The sequence below is a fragment of the Hippocampus guttulatus genome, chromosome 3 (genome assembly GCF_054856545.1).
Source record: "Hippocampus guttulatus isolate MCC_2025c chromosome 3, RoL_Hgut_1.0, whole genome shotgun sequence".
Classification (NCBI taxonomy): Eukaryota; Metazoa; Chordata; class Actinopteri; order Syngnathiformes; family Syngnathidae; genus Hippocampus; species Hippocampus guttulatus.
Window position 1 is genome coordinate 16,584,266 of NC_141263.1, and position 24,449 is coordinate 16,608,714.

At 41.4% G+C, this 24,449-nt stretch overlaps 1 protein-coding gene across 1 annotated transcript; it reads right to left on the reverse strand.

Annotated features, from left to right (window-relative positions):
• Window positions 1-4,855: 4,855 nt before the first annotated feature.
• Window positions 4,856-23,073, reverse strand: syt9a (synaptotagmin IXa). Its single transcript, XM_086107611.1, has 7 exons — window positions 22,854-23,073; window positions 15,639-16,137; window positions 14,775-15,330; window positions 11,642-11,762; window positions 11,370-11,541; window positions 11,075-11,204; window positions 4,856-7,662 (listed from the first exon to the last, which is right to left on the reverse strand). The coding sequence occupies exons 1-7, from the start codon at window positions 22,999-23,001 to the stop codon at window positions 7,594-7,596; spliced, it is 1,695 nt and encodes a 564-aa protein (XP_085963737.1). The 5' UTR covers window positions 23,002-23,073; the 3' UTR covers window positions 4,856-7,593.
• Between the last annotated feature and the right edge of the window lie 1,376 nt (window positions 23,074-24,449).

Consider the following 24,449-nt stretch of genomic DNA (forward strand, 5'->3'; position numbering starts at 1 on the left):
AGAAAAAAAATGGATATAACTGTGAAGTGAGGCCAATTCTGGAGACACGGCGATTGCTGCAGGGAATTAAGGCAAGAAAATGCATGTATTAAGATGAAGAGATGTAAGGAAGAGTGGGAGAAAAATGAAGTTGCTTCTATTTCAATGGGAGTTCTGGTTCACATTAGGGCCTTCGTTCAGCTAACTCCCTCAGGACACACCGGTCCAGAGGTTTAAGATCAAAATATGAGACATCAGGACGACAATTGTAGTAGCGTGGGGTTTTCATGATTTCATTTGCCAGATTTGTACTAGATGATATACTGTATGTGTGGGCGTGTGTGTGTGTGTGTGTGTGTGTGTGTGTGTGTGTGTGTGTGTGTGTGTGTGTGTGTGTGTGTGTGTGTGTGTGTGTGTGTGTGTGTGTGTGTGTGCGTGCGTGTGTGTGTGTGTGAATACTCACTTTACCTCTATGCGGCCGTGTTAGTACAGCAAAGTGTAACTTGATAGTGCCTTTTCCCTACATCAATACTGAGTGGGTAAGTACAGCATTATACTCACTGGACACTTCATTAGGCATTCCTACACAATCGAATAGCATCCTCTTTCTGATGCGTTGATTTATCTGAGGGGGTTTTGCAGGTGTACTTAATGCTGTGGCCTGCGTTCAGAGCAGTTCCTAAGATTGCCTGTGGGGAGCAACATTGCACAACGGCGTGGCTTTTACCAAAGCTATCAAATGAATGGCATCACATGGTTTGGAGTGTAGTTCACTTCCACCTAAAGCACTCTGCAATTACAGGTTTAATTTGTGGGGCGCTATAATAACAGTGTCGGAGCAGAAAGTACTTTTGCCGCTCCTTAAATTAAATCAAGCAATCAGGAAAGAAGATGAGACTTTCGCCATCATAACCCTTTGTATCGAAAACCGAGAACCTGTTTTCAGGCATGTTAGGGTCTCAGCAGTTTGCAAATGACTGGGCTGCTGCTTCTATTATTTGGAGCTTGTCTCCTGCCCCTCTGCAATATGAAGAAATTTAAGATAACAGTCTGTAATCCCAAAAATCCATCACCTCTTTGAGAAAGCAGGTTGAGGGGGACCAACCAACAGTGCATGTTCATGGACAGTGAGAAATGAATGGTCAGACGATTAGGTACACTAGTACATTCTAATGAGATCAATACAAGAGCTGGATCAACAATTCTGCCATTATAAAAATATAATGTGAATATTGTATCGGCTATCAGAGAAGTATTGATTGAACAATGTGTTCACTATGGTGGTTGTAGTAGCTGCGAGTTGTTTGTAATATTTTGGTTGCCTCATTCATGTAGACACCAAACTAGAAATATCACCAGCTCAGAGTACAGGAAAAGACAACAAAAATAATATATTTTAATTAATCTCAACACAGCTTTTCTGTTGTATGTCATTTGACTGACACACTTAAGTAAAACACTCTATAAAACTTGAAAACTTTTACAGGTACTTAAAAAAAAAAGTTCGAATAAAACCCATCAGCCACAACTTCACAAAATAGTTGAGATGTGCCAAAGTAAAATCAAGTGGACGTGTGAGATTAGAATACATAATAAAATAGAAATTCTTACCTGTAATAATGTGCTTGAAGGCAGCCTCCAACATATTGTCGGCATCTGACGCCATGGCAACCTGCTGTCAGTGAAAGTGGCACGTCGAGATGCTCATTTAGTGGCTTTAAGTGGTCACTTTGCGCTTGAGAAAGCCCTTCTCCTCAGACAACTGCACTCTGAGTTCTGAACGCTGTCAAGGCATCTGATTAACTTCCCACTTGAAATAACACCCTGACTCTCACTTTGGCTATGAACACTCCTCTCATTTTGTGGTCCAAACCCTAAACCCTTTGTCAAGGCTCTTATTAAAATGGCAAGCCAATTATCATATTTTGAATTCTTTGCTTTTGTATTTCCTTTAACCTTGTTTTGATTCATAGTCATGTGACTTCATTGCATAAATGGCATCCAATGAACTTGGAAACAAAAACAGCATCTGGCTCAATAGTTTCAACAAAAGATCACACCGTCATAAATCTGTCCACATTTTGGATGACGAATATGTTTGTACAAATACCATAATATCTCAGTTGGTAGAGATAATTTTTTTAATAAAACATGGGCAAAAAAAAACTGTATATATTTGTCATGATTTATCGAGTGGTTCTTTGAGACATTAGTTTATAGGTTCTACGACCATGCTCATAACGCAAAACACTCGCATATCAACTCATCTTTCCCGAGTGAAACAAACTTAAATGCTATCAGTCCATTCCACCCTCCCCCCAAAAACTACCAAAATGTTTGCAATGTGGTTTTTTTTCATGATAATAATAGAAATCTATAAGATTGTACTTTGTAAAAACATGTTGAATGTAGAGAAATGAAACCGCAAACTTTCGACAAAATTCGACTACTCCTTTGGTGTGTGTGTGTGTGTGTGTGTGTTGGCCAGTTGGAACTAGTGTATTACAGACAAAGCGGTATGTATACCTGTACTGGACATGGAGCCGGTCTCAGCGCCACAGTAAGCCGCGGTTGTATTTATCGTTCTTCGCAGAGGATATAGAATACATGGCTTTGAGTATTGTTATATTATCTGTAATATTATCGGTACTATGTTCAATACAATGCTATCATTTTAGTGAGGTTAGTACGCAGTCAGAACCATTAGCGCAATTGTATAATTTTACAATTGTTGTTCATCTATTTCCCCTGCAATTGGCTGGCGACCAGTTCAGGGTGTACTCCGCCTACCGCCTGAACACAGCTGGGATCGCCTCCAGCACGCAGAGCATTCCCGCAACCCTAATGAGGATAAGGGAATGGAAATTCAGACAAATTGTTCTGGAAGTGAATTCCAATAGGTTGGAGTGCTTTATAATCTTAAGGATAAGATCCTTAAGATTATAAAGCACTCCAACCACATGTGTAAGGGGAAACGTAATAGACACAAAACTGTCAGCAATTTCGTGTAATGCCTTTTGTGGCTATGACAACACTGCAGCAAAATGCTCTGTGGGGCCCACATTGGTCTTCTATAATATCCATCCATTTTCCGAACCGCTTAATCCTCACTAGGGTCGCGGGGGGTGCTGGAGCCTATCCCAGCCGTCTTCGGGCAGTAGGCGGGGGACACCCTGAACCAGTTGCCAGCCAATCGCAGGGCACACAGAGACGAACAACCATGCACGCTCACACACACACCTAGGGACAATTTAGAGTGTTCAATCAGCCTGCCATGCATGTTTTTGGAACGTGGGAGGAAACCGGAGCACCCGGAGAAAACCCACGCAGGCCCGGGGAGAACATGCAAACTCCACACAGGGAGGCCGGAGCTGGAATTGAACCCGGTACCTCTGCACTGTGAAGCCGACGTGCTAACCACTGGACTACCGGGCCGCCCCTTCTATAATATCAAAATTCAAATAAAATCATTAGTAGCGGAATAGGACCACCATGTGATTGTGTGTAGCTAAGGGATCAAAGCAGCCAGCCATTCTTCACACAAACCGTTTTGCATTCACACAAGATTTGCTTTACATGTACAACGGTGCTCCTGATGGATATGTACTTGGAATCTTACAAAGTGCACATGCTGAATTTACTCAAGATACGAGTTCCAGAAATATTATGACAGCATTGCTGTTAAAGCAACATAACAGAGCACACCATTCGAAGCTGAGTGAAGCAAGACCCTCAAATATCCATCATAATGGAACAGGGTGAGTGGCGGTCGATCACCTTGGCCTGTCGTCATGTCATTATTTATGTCATTAAACGTGTTAATGTGACGAACCAACCGTGCCACATTACGTTCAATACGAAATTGTTGGTTGCGATCGGATAAAAGCATTTATCTGAAACATTTTCAAATTCATTCTTGTTCAGGCTTCCCCCTTATATGTCCGGGCAATTATGCCATGCAGTTTTCCCAACAATGTTTTTAATCCATATCTCCTGGATGTGGGCTAGATAGCTATTAAACATTTTTTGACAAAATATATCTCTGAAGTCCCATCAGGAATTTTCTGAGGGAAGCAAATCTTGCTACACTTCAGCCCAGTGAACATCTAAAGGAGTAACTCCACAAGTGCACTAGAGAAGTAATTCTTAACTTTGGCTGAGATGGACGAGGTCATGATAAACCACTGCGATGTGAATGGCACGTTTTGTTTGTTTTCTTCAATCAACCTCCTTTTTGGCTTTGTTTGTGTGACACCAAAGACAGGCACCTCTGATGGTTGAGATGGAAATGTAGTTACCACAGAACCGGAAATGAAACGTATGCAGGAATAAGAGGTCAGCGACAAAAACAAGCAGGCACGTTGCAAATGTATGAATAGTTTTTCACATTGGAGAGGTCATGCTGACTTCTCCGTCGCTGTACTGTCTTTGACGATACAGAGTAAATGTCAGACAGATAATTATAACACCAAGAAAGATGTTCTGTGTAGAAACACTCTCACCTCTGTTCGCTTCGCCCTGTTAAAGCAGACGGGCGTCCTATGGAGCACTCACTAATGAGATGTTCACAAACTCTCGCGGTTGAACAAGAAATACAAAAACATCCACTTTATTTCTTTGCGCTTGTCTTTTGCATGTTACTCCCATTTTAGTTTGTGGATGCATAAATGTATGAGGAGACTCTTGACTTTCATATGAGGGATGTACTGTAAGGATCTTTTTTGTCTTGATATTTGTTTTGATTTAGAATTTAGCTTCATCCTTTCTTTGAGTTCCTTTCCCTATGTCTGTCCATTCTCGCTAATTTCAATTAGTAAGTGTCATGTATGATATCGGAGGAGTTGTCTGTGAATAAATATGAATGAAAGTCATCTGATTCCAATTACCACTCTTTATTGTAACCGCTTTCCGTTAAACAGGTAAAACAGAACAGCACGAGCCTTAAAACATCCACATAGGCACAGTAGAGAGACGTGGCAATCGCAAAACATTTCAAGTCAATGAAAGAACATTTGTGAGGCCACATGACTCGGAACTGGAAGAAAAAAAAAGAATCTTTTGATGTTTAATCAAATGGAGTCACCCTTGAAGTGATTACAGTGTGTGAAGTGATTATTTTCCAGACCAAAAACAGGATCACCTTCAACCATTTCATGTTAGCAGGCAAAAGAGAACCACACACGTCTTTCAAAAGCAAGTAATTCTAGAATTGGACAACATCTTGACAAATTATGAATAACACATTTGATTGCGCCCATCTTGCCAGGACTGAAATCCATCTGATGGCGCGTTGTCAGGGATAGCTTTATGAGTGTGTTTGTGTGGTGTGTTTTCACATTTTAGGTTTTCAATAAAGCTTTGAATCTTCACAAAGCTCCATCCATCCATCCATTTTATAATGGGCTTATCCTCACAAGGGCCGCAGGCATGCTGGAGCCTATCCCAGCCATCTTCAGGCAGTAGGTGGGGGACACCCTGAACTGGTTGCCAGCCAATTGCAGGGCACAAACAACCATTCGCACTTACAATCACAACCTTGGGTTGTGATTCAGAGTGTTCCATTGACCTGCCATGCATGTTTTTGGAATCTGGGAGGAAACTGGAATACCCGGAGAAAACCCACACAGGCACGGGGAGAACATGCAAACTCCACACAGGGAGGCAGGAGCTGGAATTGAACCCAGTATCTCTGCACTGTGAGGTTGACGTGCTAACCACTGGACGACCATATATATATGTATGGGCAGCCCATATATACACACACACACACACTTACACCGTGAAACAAAGGTTTTATTAAATATTAAGAATATGAAAATATAATGTGTGAAAATGTGTTTTTCTTTTTTTATATAACCAAGTTTTTATGTCTTGAATTCATATTGCATATAACAGCAAAACAGGCAACTCCTCCCGGCTCACGTATGGCGCAATGTACCGTAATTCATTTCTCGTTCTAGTTTTGTTAGCTATTTTCCCCGGAGTCCAGACACTAATTATTTTGCCTGCTATTTTGCTGTTCAAAGTTGAAGGTTTTTTGCTTTAGCATAATTTCAGCCAGCCGTCTGAGAAAAATGTCACCAAAGCATTTAATTCCAGTGTTTAACGTGCTAGCCGGGTCAGTCTTCGGTTAAATTAGCAATTAGCATGGCTTCTCTATTTTTCCTCACCGTCTTTTGTGAGAAAATTACTTGTCTGAACCAAAGTTTAGCTTAATCCAGTGAATCCCAACCAGCGTGCTGTGCGGCACATTAGTGTGCCGTGACGGATCAAGTGTGCCACGGAAAATTATTCAATTTCAATGATCTTTCTAACCAACCACACATAGTGACAGGCAGAACAAAAAATGCTCTTCCAGTAGAAAGCAAAAGATACATCATTAACCAACCCATTTACCCACTTTTTGTGAATTGTTTTGCTAAGCGGTGTCCTGTAAGATTATTTCCGATGAGAAATATGTGCCTTTGGTAAACAAAGGTAGGGAAACACCGGCTTATTTGCCGTCACAGAGGTCATGATTTCTGACCGAGGAGCGACTCCGCAACATGTTTAGCCACAGCAATAGCCAGCCGAAGCGCATTACTACTTGTAGCTAACTGGTACGGCATTCCAGCACCACGTTTAACACCCAGCAAAGCTTTTACACATTCTCACTTTTGCAATCCAATGTGTTTTGATCAGGCGCGAAATCGGCATTTTGCAATGCAAATTGTCTGAGACCAGCACCATCTCCCACTCGAGCCTTTATCGGTTGTATCTGTTGTTAGTATGCAACAAGACTACAACCTTAAACGACCCTCTAAATCTTTTGTAATTTTGTCCCTTTTTTTTCCCCGCAAAATAATAACTTCATGGTCAAATATTGACTTGTTCACCTTGTATCATTACTTTTCTTTTAGAGTGGGCCTAATATGCCCCTGTATGTTTGAAGGGTTCTGAAATCTGCTGTGAAAGTAAACTCGGGTTTTAAACGTGTCAAGGAATGAGAAAACAAATATGTATCGATGTTAACGAGACCAATTCTGCAGGTAATCTTGGATTGACAATGGCGAAATTGAATTTCATCATATTGATTGACAATATTTAGTCTTGTTTTTCTGCACTGACAAACACTTCCTTGAGAAATCGACTTTCACTACATGTCAACAAACACATAATAGGCCCAAAGTAGAAGGGAAACGAACAAACAAACAAGGGGAGATATCCCAACAAGCAAGACTTCATGCACCAATCACCACCAAATGAATGAGGGGAAAGGTTGTTTGAGCGGTTGTAAAGAACATTGTGCAATCACAGACTCACCTCTGATAGACAAATAACAAGACAATGGAAAAACAGTGACTCATGTAAACCCTTTGAAGACAGACGTCAAATGTCTTGGTGTGCCTGTCGGGTTTTTTTTTTTGTTTTGTTTTTTTCTCATGGAGCATTATAAAAAAGAAAACATCCATCAATGTGATCATTCAACATGCAACTGGTCCAGTTGTGTCCTCTCCATCCTGAAATATCTTGGATGGCTGCACCATTCTTTTCATTGTGCGTGTGCAGTAATCCACATCAGCACAAGGCTGAGCCGAGGGCCTGTCGAGATGTTACGTAAAGTGTTATTCTGGGTTATGGGGAGGGAGGTGCCTTCAGAGAGTTACAGGATCCTCCCTGGCTACTACCTGTGGTCCCCTGGTACTGCAAAACAACAATAAAAAAAGCATAGTATGAAAAAAATTGATAGCATCAGTGATGTGGTATTCACAGGCAAACATAGGAACTCCCCAAAGATAACTAAAGAGAACACTTTCATTTAAATAAAACAGCAGCAAATAGAGCAGACCCTTAAGTTAGGAAACTCCCAACCAAGGGGGTAAAACTCAGTTGTCAGCTCACCCAAAAGTTTTTTGTTTGTTTGGTTAGTTGGTTGGTTTTCTAAATGCAGAGCACAGATCACTGCGCCCATTTGGATTGTTTTCAAATATTGTGTTTGTAACAGGAGTTTAGGTCTTGAACATGGGCCATATTTTTCATAATGCTGGAGTTCTGACATTTTCTTTTAAGTTGATTCACTTTTATTCAAAACACAGTTCACACTTTCACGTGAGCAGCTTATGTTGTTATTTAGCAGAAAAGCGTTAGATATTTGAGCTATCACAAATGCAAAAATAATAAGAATAATAATACTATCAAAGTGAAAGTTCTGCTTGAAATGCATCTTTTCACAAAAAGCTCTTTGTCTCAGAATGTTTCTTGGAAACGAGTATTTTCAAGAAACTCACCAATGTTCAACTGCTGTTTACTAAAGAATAGTAAAAGGTAGAATTTTTTTTTATGAATGAAAGAAGAGGGTTAAAGCTTTATTTTGGTATGCTTATATAGCTAGAGAACTCAATTTTCTGCAGGCCTTCAAAAATTTGTCAAAATAGTCAAAAAATGGCCGAGACCGGCTCCCAATTTGAGAAAAAAAATAGCTGGTATTGCTCATCAATATTCGACCTTTTTGAGGCTGATATAACAGACTTAATCAAATGTTGTGTTGTTTTGTGTCGCCCCTTACTCTTGTGCGAGCCATGTTCCCTAATGTGATGTTGCATGCAAAGTAAACATTTTGATTATACATACTGCATGTAAAAGTGTGAATTAATAGTGAGGAATCTGATTGTTCTTCTTATCGAACTATGTTAATTACAGCTGACTCCAATGACTCAACGTAGCTCGTTAATATCAGCATCATTGAACGTTTGCTTGGCCACTTCTGAGGTCAAAGAAATTGAATTCAAAGAATACTTACTGCTCCCTGGTGGTTGTTTACTGTATTACCGCAAACCTGCCCTGCATCCACTTGGATGGGGAGCTGATATACGGTATTTCCATTTTTGCGACTCTTCATGGTTAATTCACACAAAGCGAGACTATTGCAGAAAACGCGCATCGTCTTCTTCCTCTATTAACAGCGTTGCGACCTGACCAGAGAAAGTTGATGTATTTCCAGTGGAAGAAAATCCATCTCTTCTCGCCACAGGCCAAAATGATGACAAGATTTGTCTTCCCCTTCTCATCTTTTTCCCACTGCGCTATTTAAAATAAGAATGCTGATAACGACTTAAAATGACGTAACTGGTACAAGCCAGGAGGAAAGCGGGCCGCCTTTTGATAAGGCCAAAACAGGGGAAGCTATTAATGATGTTGAGAGCATGGTCTCAACGAGTATCACTGAACTCACTTCATTAGCTCAATTGCCTTTTTACCCGTCTCCTTCCCTTTTTGTCTCACCATGTTTGCTTGCTCGCACAGCTTTTTTGTAAGCTGGCTGAGTTGTTTGTTTCAAGTTCAACTATTTTAATTCTTTTTTTTTCTTGCATTACTGGTAGGAGACAAGCATTCATATTCATGTTGTTATGTATAAGACACTTATTATTTATTTGAACTTTTTTTTTCTTATGATTTGACTGCTCATTTTGCGATACGGTTTCATGAAAGAACCACATTGCGGTGCCATCCCTCAAGGACTTAAGCTCAATTCAATATAATAAGTCTCTCTTTCACATGAGTGAAGTAGAACTTCTCTCAACCTTGATGTTTGCCAGTTCGGAAAATAGCAGACTATACTCGTGGACAAATATGTTGGTACCTCTCTGTTAATAAAAATCGAACTAATCCATCAATGCAGTATCTGAGCCGCTTATCCTTACAAATGTAGCGGGCGTGCTAGAGCGAATCCCAGCTGACACCGGGCAATAGGCGGGGCACACAGACATAGATAAACAACCAGTGGCATTCTCAGCCACACCTACAAACAATTTAGAATGATAAATTAACCGACCATGCATGTTTTGGGAATGTGGGAGGGAACCAGAGTACCCGGAGAAAAACCACGAGCCGGAGGTTGCTCAGGCATGTTTTCAAGTATTTCAGCATATCTTGTTCAAAATCCAACTGTGACTGAGTAGCGCACTTTTGTACTTTTGTCAGCTGTCTAAAATGTCTAGCTTCCATTTTTCTGAAATGCAGCAAAGGCATCCTTTCATATTTCTCGGGTGTCATCCCGTTGCACTCACAGCCCTGAAGGGGGTGTATTTGCATTGTAACTTTCTTCACAATGATAAGATAGGACATACCAGACATTGCTGATAGTCGTTGGGCCATAGTTTTTGGGGCATTTTCAGTTCATTATCTCTGAGCAATTTGTTGAGTTGAAAGTTCTAGCTGAGAAATAAAGTGCGTGACTGCTTTTTTTCTGTACTTGGGCCCACTTGCCACCATTCATAGTGACAATAGAATTTGACCAGCAGTGTACCCTTCCTCATTAAGGAAGTTAATGATGTGACGAATTCTATAAATGCCCTCTTTTCCTTCTGACAAAAGACTTTCTAGATTTTGCAGATAATTAATGCAAAGGCATGGGCTCTTGAATTAAAGCCAAGCCTGGCCGAGAAAGCTATTTCGCTTGCTCCACTTGAAGCTGTCTCCCCGGAGTCAAAACACTTGAACCCGCATTTCCCCGGGTTAGATTCTACAATACGTCTACCGAATCTGGGCTTCAATTTGTTTTATTTGGCAATTTTCTGCACATTGCCAATATGGACTTACCGGTCACTTCATTAGTTGCACCAACATGTTGGCGAATAAGTGCCAAAAATATACCTTTCCAAAGAATAAAAGACTGATCATCCCATACTCATTATCTAGTCTGCAATTTCCTGGCTAATGCATGAACCATATTTTCTGGACTATAAACGACTACTTTTTCCCTGACTTTTTAAACGTGATGTTTTTTTTTGTTGTTGTTTTTTTTTAAATGAATGTTTAGTAAAGAGCTTCAAGCTATCAATACATTTACCTTTTAGGTCCTTTTAATTGTTACGTTCCATTGTAGCATTTTTAAGTAATTTACAAATGGTAGACTGCGATTGGCTGGCAACCGGTTCAGGGTGTCCCCCGCCTACTGCCCAAAGACGGCTGGGATAGGCTGCAGCACCCCCCGCGCGACCCTGGTGAGGATTAAGCGGTTCGGAAAATGAATGAACAAATGGTAGAATATTGTAAATATCCATTTCCCCTTTACTTGTGTAGACATGCATAACAGACACATTATTAAAGTCATCACCTCCACAAGAGGATGCCAGTGGGCGACAGGTTTTCGGGGGTACGTAAGCATTTCACTCCAGTGGTCCCGACCGAGGTTGTCTGCATCGTTGCCAACCCGACACACACCGATGACCTCATTATGACCGACTCTGCGCACACAGGAGGAAAGATAAGACATATTGTACGGTCAACAACTGCATTGCAGTCCACAATGTTGAAAGGGACTAACAAAGATAGCAGGTTAACGTGTTGAGGGACAGCCACGGTTTGCAATCGTCGAAACCAGAGTCAGAATTGATGCAGAAATTTCTCACCGGTCATAATCCATCACTGCAATCAACAGGCTGATTTGCTCGATGTTCTCAGGGGGAACATCGAAAACAATGGCCTCGTTGTAGACTGGATTCAAAGTGTTCCTCTTTGTGGAGGTCTTCCGCTTCTTCAGTCTGCGACCGTCACACATCAGTGAAACCTTCACGTATGGATCTGGACGGTTGTGGTTAAAAAAACAAAAACAGAAAATGGTTCAATTAAACAGTCAGTGCTGGCGACTCAGCCACCTAAACAGATTTCGACTTGTAATTACCAGATGCGCCCGTAATGTCCATAGCCTTAAGATTGCGAGCCTTTATCATTGTGATGGTCAGTCTTCCAGCGGTTGGTAAGTAACACAAAGAAAACATGAGGTCACCCAGGTCCACGTTATCCTAAAAGATAACAAATCACATTTAATCACTCTTAGGATCAATATGAAATAAAGGCAAACGGTCATGACCTTTTCACTGCTGTTTATTTATGGCATGGGTTAAGTGTGTCGCGCAATGCCTAAGAATGTGCTTTTAATGAGAGCACGTTCATGTTTCCGCACAGATGGAAACTTAGAGTATGCTAGAATGGAGAAAGACGCTTATCACCTGCTCCCAAAATAACTCTGAGGATCGGTGAGAAGCAGCACACCAATGTGTGGTGAAAAACTCATGTCTAATTTGTTTCGCATCATCGTTGTTGTTCGATGTGATGAGGCAGAACATTTCAGAGGTGGAATTTCATCCTGTGCAAGTGGACATTTCGAGGAGCCGTACTGACACATGCAGACTCGGCAATTGAGCACGCCGGCTTAGTCAAGCATGGCCAGCTGTTTCAGTCTTAAGCAAAGCATTCCTGTGGTTAATCACGTGGGCACTCTACCTGCTTAAATGGAGGCAAAAAAAAAAATGGTGTACTGTATCTTCTTCATCAAGATAGAAAAAGAGGTGGGAAGAGAAGGCACTAGCACTATTGTGAGTGCTGACGCTGGCTGCAGGAGCAGTTATTTCATAACCGTTCATTATTTATGACCTTTTATGAAATAACGCCACATGATTATTGCGGCACATTAAAAGACCTGTTTAACCATTATTGTATGTCTAAAATCTACATCAGCATCTTTCATTGTCGTTGGTTATCTCTTTTTAAAACATCATCATTATGACCTTTATTCGAGGATTGCAAAGTTTTGAGTTGAAGTTACCGATGGCTTTTAGACGTTGAGCAGCAAGCCCCGTAGATGCTGGAATGACTGAAGATTATACTGTTAGGTAGAAAAGTCTATGTATGGCCAAATGTTGAGTTAGTGATTTTTATTTGTTAAAATGAGTGACTGGAAATAATAGTTATCTCCATTAATGCAGCAACAACAACAAAAACAGTTACTGAAAAATGCCATGGGCAGTGCAAAACAAAGCAGTTCATTTTCTTTGTATTTGTCTTTACTGGTTAATGTTTTTGGGAATATTCATCTATACTTTCTTATTTCATACTTGTGTTTTACAGAAACAGGCACCTGAAATGTCATTCTAAAATGGATACATAGGTGACACGAGTGTCTTGATCATGCGAATAAAACTGAGCTTGGGTGTGTGTATTCTCTAATCGTGTTGCAATAACAGATTGTAAAATCTGGCCAGGAGACACACAATATGGTCAGCGTCAGGAAATATTGAAGCAGCAATTACACCCTAATTTCTCACCAGTCAAAAACTGCCGGTGGCTGCGATGTATTGCTTGGCTGAGATGAAGTGTATTTCCAATGACTGTTGGCTTTCGTGGCAAGGCAAACTGTGCGCACTGTGCAACAATATGTGCTGCGCATGTCATTGACATGTGTTGGGAGCCATGCACTCAGCAAAGATAAAGAAAACACATCAACATATGATTCGAGAACACCAGTCATTTGTGATTGATGCGTGCCATTCGATTGTGGCCCACCCATAAGAAACTATCATTTCAGACTTTGCAATCAATCGTCAAAAATCGACAAACGTCGTGCTCGCTCTAAAATAATGAACAAAAAAAATGAACAAATGTACAAAATTGGTGAATTAGTGCTTATGTGTCATAATGCCATGATTACATTTGGAAATGCAGAAAATAGTGGGATGGGGGGGGGGGGGACACTGCTTATTGATATTGTTTTGGCCTAATTAAACAGGCAAAAATATTTGGCTGGCACTTCCGAACCAGACACAGCTCCCTGTGTGAATAGAAAATGCATTCAATGTCTTTTTGCGACATTATTCTAAGCCATCGCACAGTGCAGTGCGATTGCTTTCGTTAAAGGTTGTAATTTGAAGAAATGAGATCTTGTAATTACACGGGGCAGCTTTTACTCCTGTGAGGAAAAGCACAAGAAGGTGCGTTCAAGCAGTTACTAATGATTTCTTTGCACAGCCCCGTTGCTTCTTCTGATCTTCGTGAGGTAAGTCTCGTTGTTCAGGTATTTCATTTGATTTAATTGTTTGAAGAATTCATTTCTCTCAGTAATGGACAGTTCATTCTTATTGAAAAAGGAATGCATAAAAATGGGCCGTAACTGATTAAATGCTGGTGTATTTGGTGCTGTCCTTGATCACTATTATTGATTAATCATTGAATATATATATATGTATTTCTTTTAGAAAGCCTCGAGTAGTATTTTTTGGTACCTTGCAGTGGTTCAGAGATGCATTACAGAACATATTTTCACCCGCTCGTGTCCCTTAAGGTGACTAAAATATTAGAAACACCTCTCAGTATGATGTAGTGCATATCTATACCAATGGAAAAAATAAAAACAAGGAAAAAAAAATACAGACTCCTGGTGAGGAAGAAACAACATTACAAGTTAAAGTGCTTCTGCATCCATCTCAAGCCACCTATAAATTTCTCCTTTTAGTTTCCAGCTGAGAGCTGCAAAAATGGTCCATTTTTAATTTGAACATCTGTGCCTCATTGGTTGGGTATCTCCGACTGATTGTCTGCAGTCATCGATGAAGTCGGACTTACTTTTAAAGGTACTTTATCTTTTCTCCCAGTCCCTTTAATTGGCTGAAATAGAGATGATACAATGTTTCCGGTTTTACATTCACAATAGGTGCTTCCATGGCTGTCTGACGCTCAACATCTCAGTGTCATTCGGGTACATTAGTTTCCCCCACTCTTGCGAGTTCTAACTTGAGGTCTTGGATGCACACAGGGGTATGATTTCAAAATCTAGATCACAACAGTTTCACTTATATGAGATTATTTTTCATGTCTGCATTTATCGGTGCTTTTCCTGAGTAGCGTCAGCAAATAGAGCTGTATCTAAACGATTCATTTTGTGGCTGTGAAGATCATGAATTGTAGTTCTTCAGATCTCAATGAAGAGAAGAGTTAGAATTTCTCAAGCTGCCTCCTTTTTAAAGCGTTTAATTACTCACCGTGGAGACATATTTGATTTCCCGGCAGAGTTTTGTCTCCCGTGGGAAATCTGCCAGATCCAGGAAGTTGTCCACAACCACTTGACCGATGATGTCATGTCGTGAAAATCGGTCAAAGTCATAGACGCTGAAGTGCAGCTTGCGCGTGGGAAGCTCTGAGTAGGCCACAGGAAACAAGAAAACCTCATCAAACACAGGGTTTAGCGTCTTGCGGTGCACCTTGGTCTGATGCTTGGTCATCCGATCAGGCAGCAAGTAGATCTTAACGTAAGGGTCAGAAGTTCCGGAGAAATCCTTGGCTGGGAGGTCCTCTGCTTTGTGGATCTTAACAATCAACTGCTCCAGGTCGCAGTCAAACTTGAGGATGAAGTGGAGACACCCACATCCTCCGCCTCTGTGACTTCCATCGTCTCCTTCCAGAGAGCGTTGTTTGTAGAGCTCAGGTTTGAGGCGCCCGAGGCCAAGGCCCATACCAGTCAGTGAGTCCTGCCTTTGGAACTGGGCCACGTTGAAGTCGGGGTTTGACAGGTTCATATGACGGCGTATCGAATCCTGTCTGTGGACAAAGGATTTGCAACAGTAGACATTAAAGTAAGAATGGGACTCCTCTGCCGAGACTGAAAATTCCTAATCTAGATCCTCACCAGGTTGTACACCCTCATAAATACCCACCTCCTACTGAACATATGCCTGAATTTGGTCATTAAGACGCATGCTTTATTTCTTCATTTTGGTTTGTCCTGTATCCCATGATTTTGATGATAAAGCATAACTTCTTGAGAACCAGTGACACAACTAATGTCAAGTGTTTGAAAGTGAAATATATTTTTTTAAAAAAACCCAGTATCTGCAAAAATAACTGACCCAATTTCTGACGTGAAGTGCCCGGAGGGTGAGGGTTCTGTCGTCTGCCTCTGAATACGAGGGTTGGTATGAACCCCATTTTCCCGACTTTTTTCCTGCACGTCAAGTGGAATGTCTGGAGATGTGTGACTGATCTTCATGGCTGCCTCCGGTGGGGCGAGGGCGACGGGAGGGGGTGATACAGGAGTAACAGGAGCTTCCACAGACACGACCGATGCCATTGGCGTTGGCTCCTTGGCGATGGAACAGTGAGACGATTCACGGCGGTCGTGGGCCGGGGGGTCCACGGCCGTGTAAACTGGCTGCCTCGGAACAGGCTGTGAGGGCAAAGGGCTCATGGCTGGGTTGAGGTGCCCCCCGTGGGGCTCCTTGGTCGTGGGGGAGAGACCACGTTCCCTCCATGGTATCCAGCAGAGCTTCCAAGACACAAAGAGAGAGACCCCAAATAGAGCCAAGCCACAGGCTGTCACAACCAGTGACAGCAGACTCACTGACACATCTGTACAAGAAAAAGAACAATGACAGGAGTTTGAACAAAAGTCACCATTTCGTCATTTTTTTCAACACTCATGAAAAATGGCAATCCTGCATCAGGGGCTGGGGTGAGTGGAGGAGGCGGGGGGCAGTGCCCCACCTGTCCCTGTACTGTTCTTTTGGGGTAGTATCAGCAGTACATACATTTCTGACTTCCTTTCTTGTTTTTACTTTGGTCATTGGCCTCTGGAGAATTTTATGATTGAGCTTTGCCGAGACAGCCTTGCCACATTATGTGATATGAGGAATTTGGTTGCATGTGCCAGATTGCTAATAATATGTTGCACTCGATAACTTAATTGTTTGTGCACTGTAAAATATGAATTGAAAAAAAAAGCCAGGAAGTCACAAAGAGTGCTGCAGTTTTGCTGGAATGTAGCCCACCCGTGGTTAGTTCTCCAACCAGTTCTTTTCGAATAAAAAATTACGCTGCTCTTCTACAGGCATACATTTTTATAATCACCGTGAACTTTAATCCTCAATAAGATTAATAAGGATTAGCCGGTTACTCAATTATTCCCTGGAGTGTCAAACCTCTGCAAGCTGAAGTTATGTTCTATAACTCTCTATAGTTTGCCTAACAACAAATGACTTGTCATCTTCACAGCATGTATCGATATAAATGGAAAAAAGCTTATACAAAACATAAATATCAGTAAAACAGTATGCTTCGGATTTCTAGCAGTGTTTCGTCTTTGTTTATTTTAGATAGCATGGCATTGTGTAATGGTGGATTTTTTTTTTTTTTACACTAGTCCCTGTGCAGCACGGTGAAAAGCGAATCAATAGTCATCAAAGGTTCTCTGAATCATTTCTTCTCTTAAATTTCTCACGTGGAATGAATAAAATGTACCAAAAGAAATTGCTGTGACGTACTATAGTCTGAAACACAAGCTGTCACATACAATTAGTAAGTACCGGTATATATATTTTTCTCCATAAGCAAAAATTTCAAAAAAATAAATCTGTTCTCTATCAAGTTAAAGTGTTTCGGCTTATTCGCGCATAACACCGCATTTTTTGTAGCTTTACAAGAAAACGTCTAACTAGCATCTGACTTTAAAAAAAGAACTCATAATTATAGTCCCCATAGAATGATAGCCGCTATGTCTTAGCATCACCTCTTTCTGTTCACTGGCGGGCAAAATGAAAATAGCTCATAGCTACTTCATGTAATAAAATTAATGATGTGAATCCACCTTTAACACCGACACTATTGTAATATTTTTTGGATCTTGAGCTTCATTTCAAATCCATCATGGGAAACCCATACAAGAGCTCTGGATTTACAGTAATAAAATGTATAATCAGTAATAGGTTGCTAGCTTTCCACTGTGTGGTGTTTCTTGATTAATATTCTTTCTACGGCTGTTCAAAGACTATATCCCCCCCCCCTTCTCTCTCTCTCTCTCTCTCTCTCTGGGACTGCATTGTCATTTAATTATTCTTGTATGGAATAAATAAGGCTCTTAATATTGTTTTATTACAATTTTAATCTGCATGTGCAGGACTCAACTATTGCCCAGCAACAACTGTTGAGAAGCAGCAGGGAAAACCAGTTTGGGAATATGTTAAAATGGTTTCTATTTCTAATTATGGTAAAAAGCAGGTTGGCAATTGTTAGCTATTGAAATGAATTGGCAAGTGACCGTCCCATCTCCCTTGCAGTTAAGATCGTACTCCTACATATGCTCCTGTACGGTGTTGTCATAAAATCAGTCTGCTCATCATTCTGACAAGACCTATTATTGGCTCGTTTCGCCTCGTTCTGTGGGAGGGCAGTGAGGCAGACTTGAACTCGGGTCGTTTCTTGACTCTGCCGCATGCTATTTGTTAATAACACCAGTACATTTGATAGAGTTATAGTTTTGGAACCGATTTGTATGGGATTTTCAAGAGGCCACTCAATGGACAATTAATCATAATGACTGCAGTTCACCGAATCCTAGTGAACAAAGAGGTAAAATCCACTCTCACTGGTCAGATAATGATTCTTACCAACTTCTTTGTGTCAAAGTAACAGTAGCCTTTTGACCAGTCTTGCTGACATTTTTCTGTCATGGATACAAATGACTGTCAAGAGCAAACTATCCTAATTTGGACTCCTGGAAAAACTGTAAATCTTAGTGAAAATGTACCTGCTGCATCTGTCCGACTTTTATCCCTCATATTTATGCATGACGCGCAAAGAGATTTGGGATACTGTAATTAGGATGCTTAGAAACCCCTCTTCCGGACCAAAAACAGGGCCGTTTGTGTACATCCATCCATCCATTTTTCGATCCGCTTTATCCTCACAAGGGGTGCTGGAGCCTATCCCAGCTCTCTTCAGGCAGTAGGCGGGGGACACCCTGAACCGGTTGCCAGCCAATCGCAGGGCACACACGGACGAACAACCATCCACGCTCGCACTCACACCGTGGGACAATCTAGAGTGTTCAATCAGCCTGCAATGCATGTTTTTGGAATGTGGGAGGAAACTGGAGTACCCGGAGAAAACCCACGCAGGCCCGGGAAGAACATGCAAACTCCACACAGGGAGACCGGAGCCGGAATTGAACCCTGTACCTCTGCACTATGAGGTTGACGTGCTAACCACTGAACCACCGGGCCGCCCCGCTTGTGTACATTTGTGAGGAAATTGATACAAGGTATTTATGACATTTAAGTAGATACTATATTCTTTGGCATAATATATGTGGTGGTTTGCCAAAGTTCAACCTTGGTTTCAACAGACCATAACACATTTTCCTACACGCGTCTGTGAGATGTCAAGTATGTTTTTGCAAAATGTAACTGAGCTTGAACCAGTTCGGGGTGTCCCCCGACTACTGCTTGAAGACAGTCTGGATAGTCGCCAGCACCCCCGCGACCCTCGTGAGGATAAGCGGATTAGAAAATGGATGAATGGATGGTAACTGAGCTTGGATATGTTCCTTTGAAAGATAAGGCTTCAGTCTTGCCACCTTACCCAGTTTCTTTGCACCCGCCCTGACCAGTTTTCGACCTATCCAGTTCTTCCTAATGCCTCTGTGGTGCCATATTTTCTCCACTTGACTGACTTTGTGTTTCATGGTATATTTAATGCTTTGCAAATTCATTTTTTGGTCTTTTCAAATGATCTTTTTGAACAATAAAATGCCCCCTGCTGCTTTGGAAGCTCTCTGTGGACCAAAGCTTGCGCTGTAAGATATGACTACAAAAAATGCCCAGAAACGCCTCTTCGAATATCTGAAGTTGATTTGAGGTTAATCAGAGGTACTTTAAATGGTAGCATGTGTGGGCTGACTCATATTTAACATGAGTTTGAATGTTATTATTTCATTTTGAACACAGATACATCCCCTGTTATAAGGTGCGCGCACTTTTACGACCACTTTACCCCACTTTATTTTCGCCTTCCCTTTTGTGAATTGAGATTTACACGTTACTCTTGTTTTTCACTCCAGACAACTCTGGCATCTGAAAGGGGGTGTGTAGACCTTTCATATCTATGTTATGGTTTGGAGAGCTTGACGCCTTAAGATCATTTTTTCCGCATGCTGCCTCTCTCCATTCTGTGTAGTTTCATGCCATATTTTCTGTTGAAGTCATTTTGTTTGTTTTTACGTTTGATTCAACATGTAATGTGATATACTCTACACAATGTTGAATAATAGTCAGAATTAATCTGCTAATTTGTGGAAAAGTACAAATTAAAGTCCAGGTTTGTAAAATGTATTTGTCCAAATAATCCCACTTTCCAGCCTTACGCTTAATCGACTCGGAAATACAATACTGTGTTAGGTTAAATTATTAGCTTGTATATTAAATTAAAAGTATAGCATCATGCTTCAGCATGATAGCGCTTGACAAGGTAATTTGGGCCAACTAAATCACAGTGCCTAGTGAGAGAGCAAGACTTGTGTGTGGGCACCGTGAGAAGGCTTCACACACTAACTGACTTTCCGCGCTCAGAGATCCTGTGAATACCAGAGTTTGTCAGGTTTGGGAACGGAATGTAGACTAAATGGAGAGACCTGCCATGTGAAGACAACGTGATGTGGGCAGGCTGCCAGAGAGCAGCATGAGAAAAATCTATCGACATGTGGAAGGATTCAGAGACTGTAAAACAACAAAAAGACTGAAGCGATTTTAGAGCATGGGGCCTTCAAAGATGCAAGAGTGTAGGAGGAAACCGAGTGCTGAAAAAGCAATCTGAGAACGCCTCCCTCTTGAGAGCTTCTTGTTTGTCTGAAGATTCCCTCAGCGTGATACGTGTCCATGTTTGACTCTATAAACAGCCACAAAGAGCATAAAGCCGGACATGTGAGTTGTGGGTCACGGTATACAGTAATGCAGAGCTGCAGTTCAGATTCTTCATTCACCACAGGTGACATGATCCATGCTAAACCTATGAATCGAGCATCATACACCTGTTTGGCTTCCTTGGCATCAAGATTTGTCAGGCCGCTAGGTGGGTGAGAACCACTGAGATGTACTCTCACAAATCCATTTTATTAATCTTTGAAATATCACAGTTGACTGATAGGTATTATTTCATCATAATTCTTCCACTAGCAGTTGAAGTGCACTGTTAAAGAAATTGAACATCTAAACATCCAAAAAAAGAAAATAAAATAGCCACGCAACTTGCCTTACGCTCGCTTAATGCTGACACACAATTTAGAGCATTCTGACTTATCTTTCGAGGCTGACAGAATATTGGGTGTTATGACTATGCCAGCATCGAAAAGATCAAATGAACGACAAGCCATTCCTCTTTCATCACACAAAAAAGTTTTTTTCTACCTTTTTCCATTTTTTTGTAATCAACAGATAAACATTTCCCCCAAATCACCTATTTTGGAAAAAACAAATTGTGAAAAGCTATATTTTATGCACAACAGTTACTTTGACTCTATAAATGTTTTCTTTCGTGAAGCGTCAAGCATTTGAAGATCTTCTATAAAATAGCAACAACAACAACAGTGAAAATGTGCTTTCGGTAAAAATAGTTCTCGGCAATTCACGTCAACTGCACTCAAAGAGTCAAGCAACGCTTATTTAAATATAAAACATCAACACAAATAGGGAGAAAATACTCACCGGCATATTTTCTCTGCAAAAACTAACCAATACTAACTGCTATTAATTGTAGTTTGTGATGTCATCCACAGTAGTGGTGAAAATCTTTTTTCATTTGTCATTTCTTGACTGAATGTGGTCGCCCACAGCAAAAGTCGCAATGAATTAATCATTTTTTTCCAACAGCAACTGTTTAGTTCTTTCATCGTCCATCCATTCATTCATTTATCCAACCATCTATTTTCCAAACCACTTGTCCTCACTAAGTTCACGGGCGTCCTGGGGCTTATTCCAGCTGTCTTTGGGCGGTAGGCGAGGTTCATCTTGTACTGGTCACAAGCCAATCACAGTTAAATTCAATTTCATTGTGTAGTTACCGTATTTTTTTAGAAATCAAATATTTTGATGTGATCACAATTTTTCTTGTTGACATCACATTTTGAACATTTCTTTGAGACAAGAAAAACTGTTCAAGACAATTAAGACTGTTTGCGAATAACTAGCAAACTTCTTTCCAACTTTTTGCAATCTTGAACAAACCTTGATGAAAAAAACCTTCACTATGGTTGCGAACACAAGCAATCCTTCGTCGCTCGGTGAAATACAGAAAGCAACGGTCTGAAACTCATTTTTATCGTGGGCCACATGGCGTTATGTCTTCCCTCGGAGGGCTGTTGTGACAAATTAATTGTCTCATCGTATTGTTACTTGTACACCACAAATTGATGGACTACTGGTTTTGAAATCAGTCAACTATAATAGTTGGTTAAATTATTGTTCAAGTGAGTGTCAACAAGGTAACAAAATTCTTGCAAAATCTCAACGTTATTTAAGACACATGACTATTTGACATTATGGGACAGATTTCGTGGTGGGTCAGCTCTTGTTTTACTTCATCATTTCTTTTGGATCGTGAGCAGGTGGGGGATGTCCATGATGCAGATATTCACTCATGAGTTCATATATGGTGAACAATGCCCAAAAATTTAAAACCAAATGATAAGCAAAAAGACTTGAAATGGACACTTACACTGCATGCTGTCTGCCTTCACTCTTTTTCTCCATTGCAATACACGCGCGCGCGCACACACACACACGCACGCACACACACACTAGCATGGGTGCTCAAAACGTGCCATTCATTTTTGCACGTGACAGAATGTGTCGGCCTACGTTGAGAAAATTCGCACTTTTTCCCCCCTTTGCAACACGCTCTAGCAAGTTCAGGGAAGTTCAATGAAATACACATTTAGATTACACAAACACACACACAAATCCAAATCCAACTTTCATAGAATAAGTGAGGCTTTACTGCAAGCAGCATCATGCACTGTAATGTTAAAAGCCTGTTATCCTTCTGTGTGCGGTTGTCAGTAATACGCTGTGCTAACAAGATTATGATTATCCCATTATGGTAGAATGAAAATCCAGAGCAATGCTGAGAAATGACCCCATCGCACGTAACATGCAACAGAATACCGAATGCATTGAAATAACGCGTGGAGAAAGACTGCCGATGCAAATGGAAAACTCAAGTTAAAAAATGTGCACATTTAAAGAAGTCACGTTTTGTCTCAATTTATTTGATCGCGTTTAAATGAAGCTGATCCTCACCCGAGTCCGTGTAGCGTGGCCTGGCCAAATCACGGAAATAGTGAATGAAATCCAGGCAGTTTTCACTCTGCACTTCCCCTTTGGAACAAAGATCTGAAAGGAGTTCAAGTGCCTTTCGACAAATCTCGTCATCTCTGTCTCCAGGCATTTCCCAACAGCATCCTTAAATCATGGAGGCTTCTCTCAGGCACCACCACAGCGGACCGCGCTCGCCTCACACTCAGCTTTTCCACGCAGCCCAGTCGAGCACTCATCCGACGGCACGCCTACCCACGCGATGGAGGATCACAAACGTAACCCTCCCCTCGCCCCTCCCACCACCTAAAAAAACTAAAGTGAGCGATTGGCGTGTCCCCTTGTGTGCAATGACCGCATCTCGCGTGTGCCGTTCACTCATCTGCGGCCGTCAGTGGACGCCTCAAGCTGGCGAGCCACCGGTTGAATCCGCGCATAGACACTGCGGCGGGGCGCTCTGTCCAAGGTGCTGGAACGTGCGCGCTCCTCCGCGGAAAACGGTGCACGGCGAACCCGTGTGGTGCGTTCATATGTTCGGCAAAGTAGAGCAGTGTGTCAGTGTGCTACCACGAGGATATGCGATTTAGGGTTCTGAAGGATTTCTTGTTATGTTTGCGCACCGGTCCCTTCATTGGGCACACTTGCACAAGGCAGCGATTGTATCTCAAGAATCTGAGACTGTGAGAGACACCTGTCTGAAGGTAGACTGTACTAAATTGCAAATTGCAATAGCCTTCAATTCACACATCAGTCAATCGCATTTCTATACCTCCTGTTCTTACCAGTTGGGTTTGAGGGATCTGGAGGCTATCCAAGCTGACTTTATGTGAAAGGCGGACGACATTCTGAAGCTGAGCACTGTGATGTCAAGTGACAAAATGGCACCCCCCTGAGATGGATAAAACTGGATGGATTTTCCACAAACGCAATAGAACATATACTGTATATAGAAAATCTTTCACTTGATTGGTTCCCCTTTTTTCAATTCAACTGAATCCAGTGGCTAAATAGGGTCAGAAAATTACATTGTCAAACACAAGTCTGCATTATGATTATACTGTTTCTGAAGGGAGACTTGATTAATTGTTGCATCTCATTAGATTATGCAGGTGTATCTTATGTTGTGGCTGCTGAGTGCCTGTTTTTTTTTTTACATGAAAGAAATGCCACGCAATGTGATGCTTAATTTATTCTACAATATATAAATTATGAATTAACTTAGATTTAACTGAATGAGCTGAACTATGACGGCTTGATTCACTCATAAAACCGAGCTCGTGATAGAAGAGGGGGGGAGGTTGTTACCATGCCTTTTTTTTTTTTTTTTTTTGCTAACGCGATAAAATGTTGGGGGATCCACGCAAGCACGGGCAGCACATGCATAGACCAGACAAGGGCGGAGCCAACAGTCAAACCCCGATCATCAGAACTGTGAGGCAGATGTGCTCACCACTCTTTGACTTGAAACCGTGTATTTATCAAACACACAGAGCGCATTCTCATGAGAAGACGTTATCCTTGTTTTTGTAGTGCTGCGGAGCATGTGTGCATAAAGTTTTGATTTATTGATTGTTACAGGAC

Bases quoted from the DNA above. Each gene is read 5' to 3' on its own strand.
- syt9a (XM_086107611.1), bottom strand. From the start codon at position 23,001: ATGCCTGGAGACAGAGATGACGAGATTTGTCGAAAGGCACTTGAACTC. The intron at 16,138-22,853 runs GTGAGGATCAGC...TTTCTTGTACAG, and splicing joins GCCACGCTACACGGACTCGG to ATGTGTCAGTGAGTCTGCTG. The intron at 11,205-11,369 runs GTGAGAAATTTC...CTGTGTGCGCAG, and splicing joins GCAGTGATGGATTATGACCG to AGTCGGTCATAATGAGGTCA.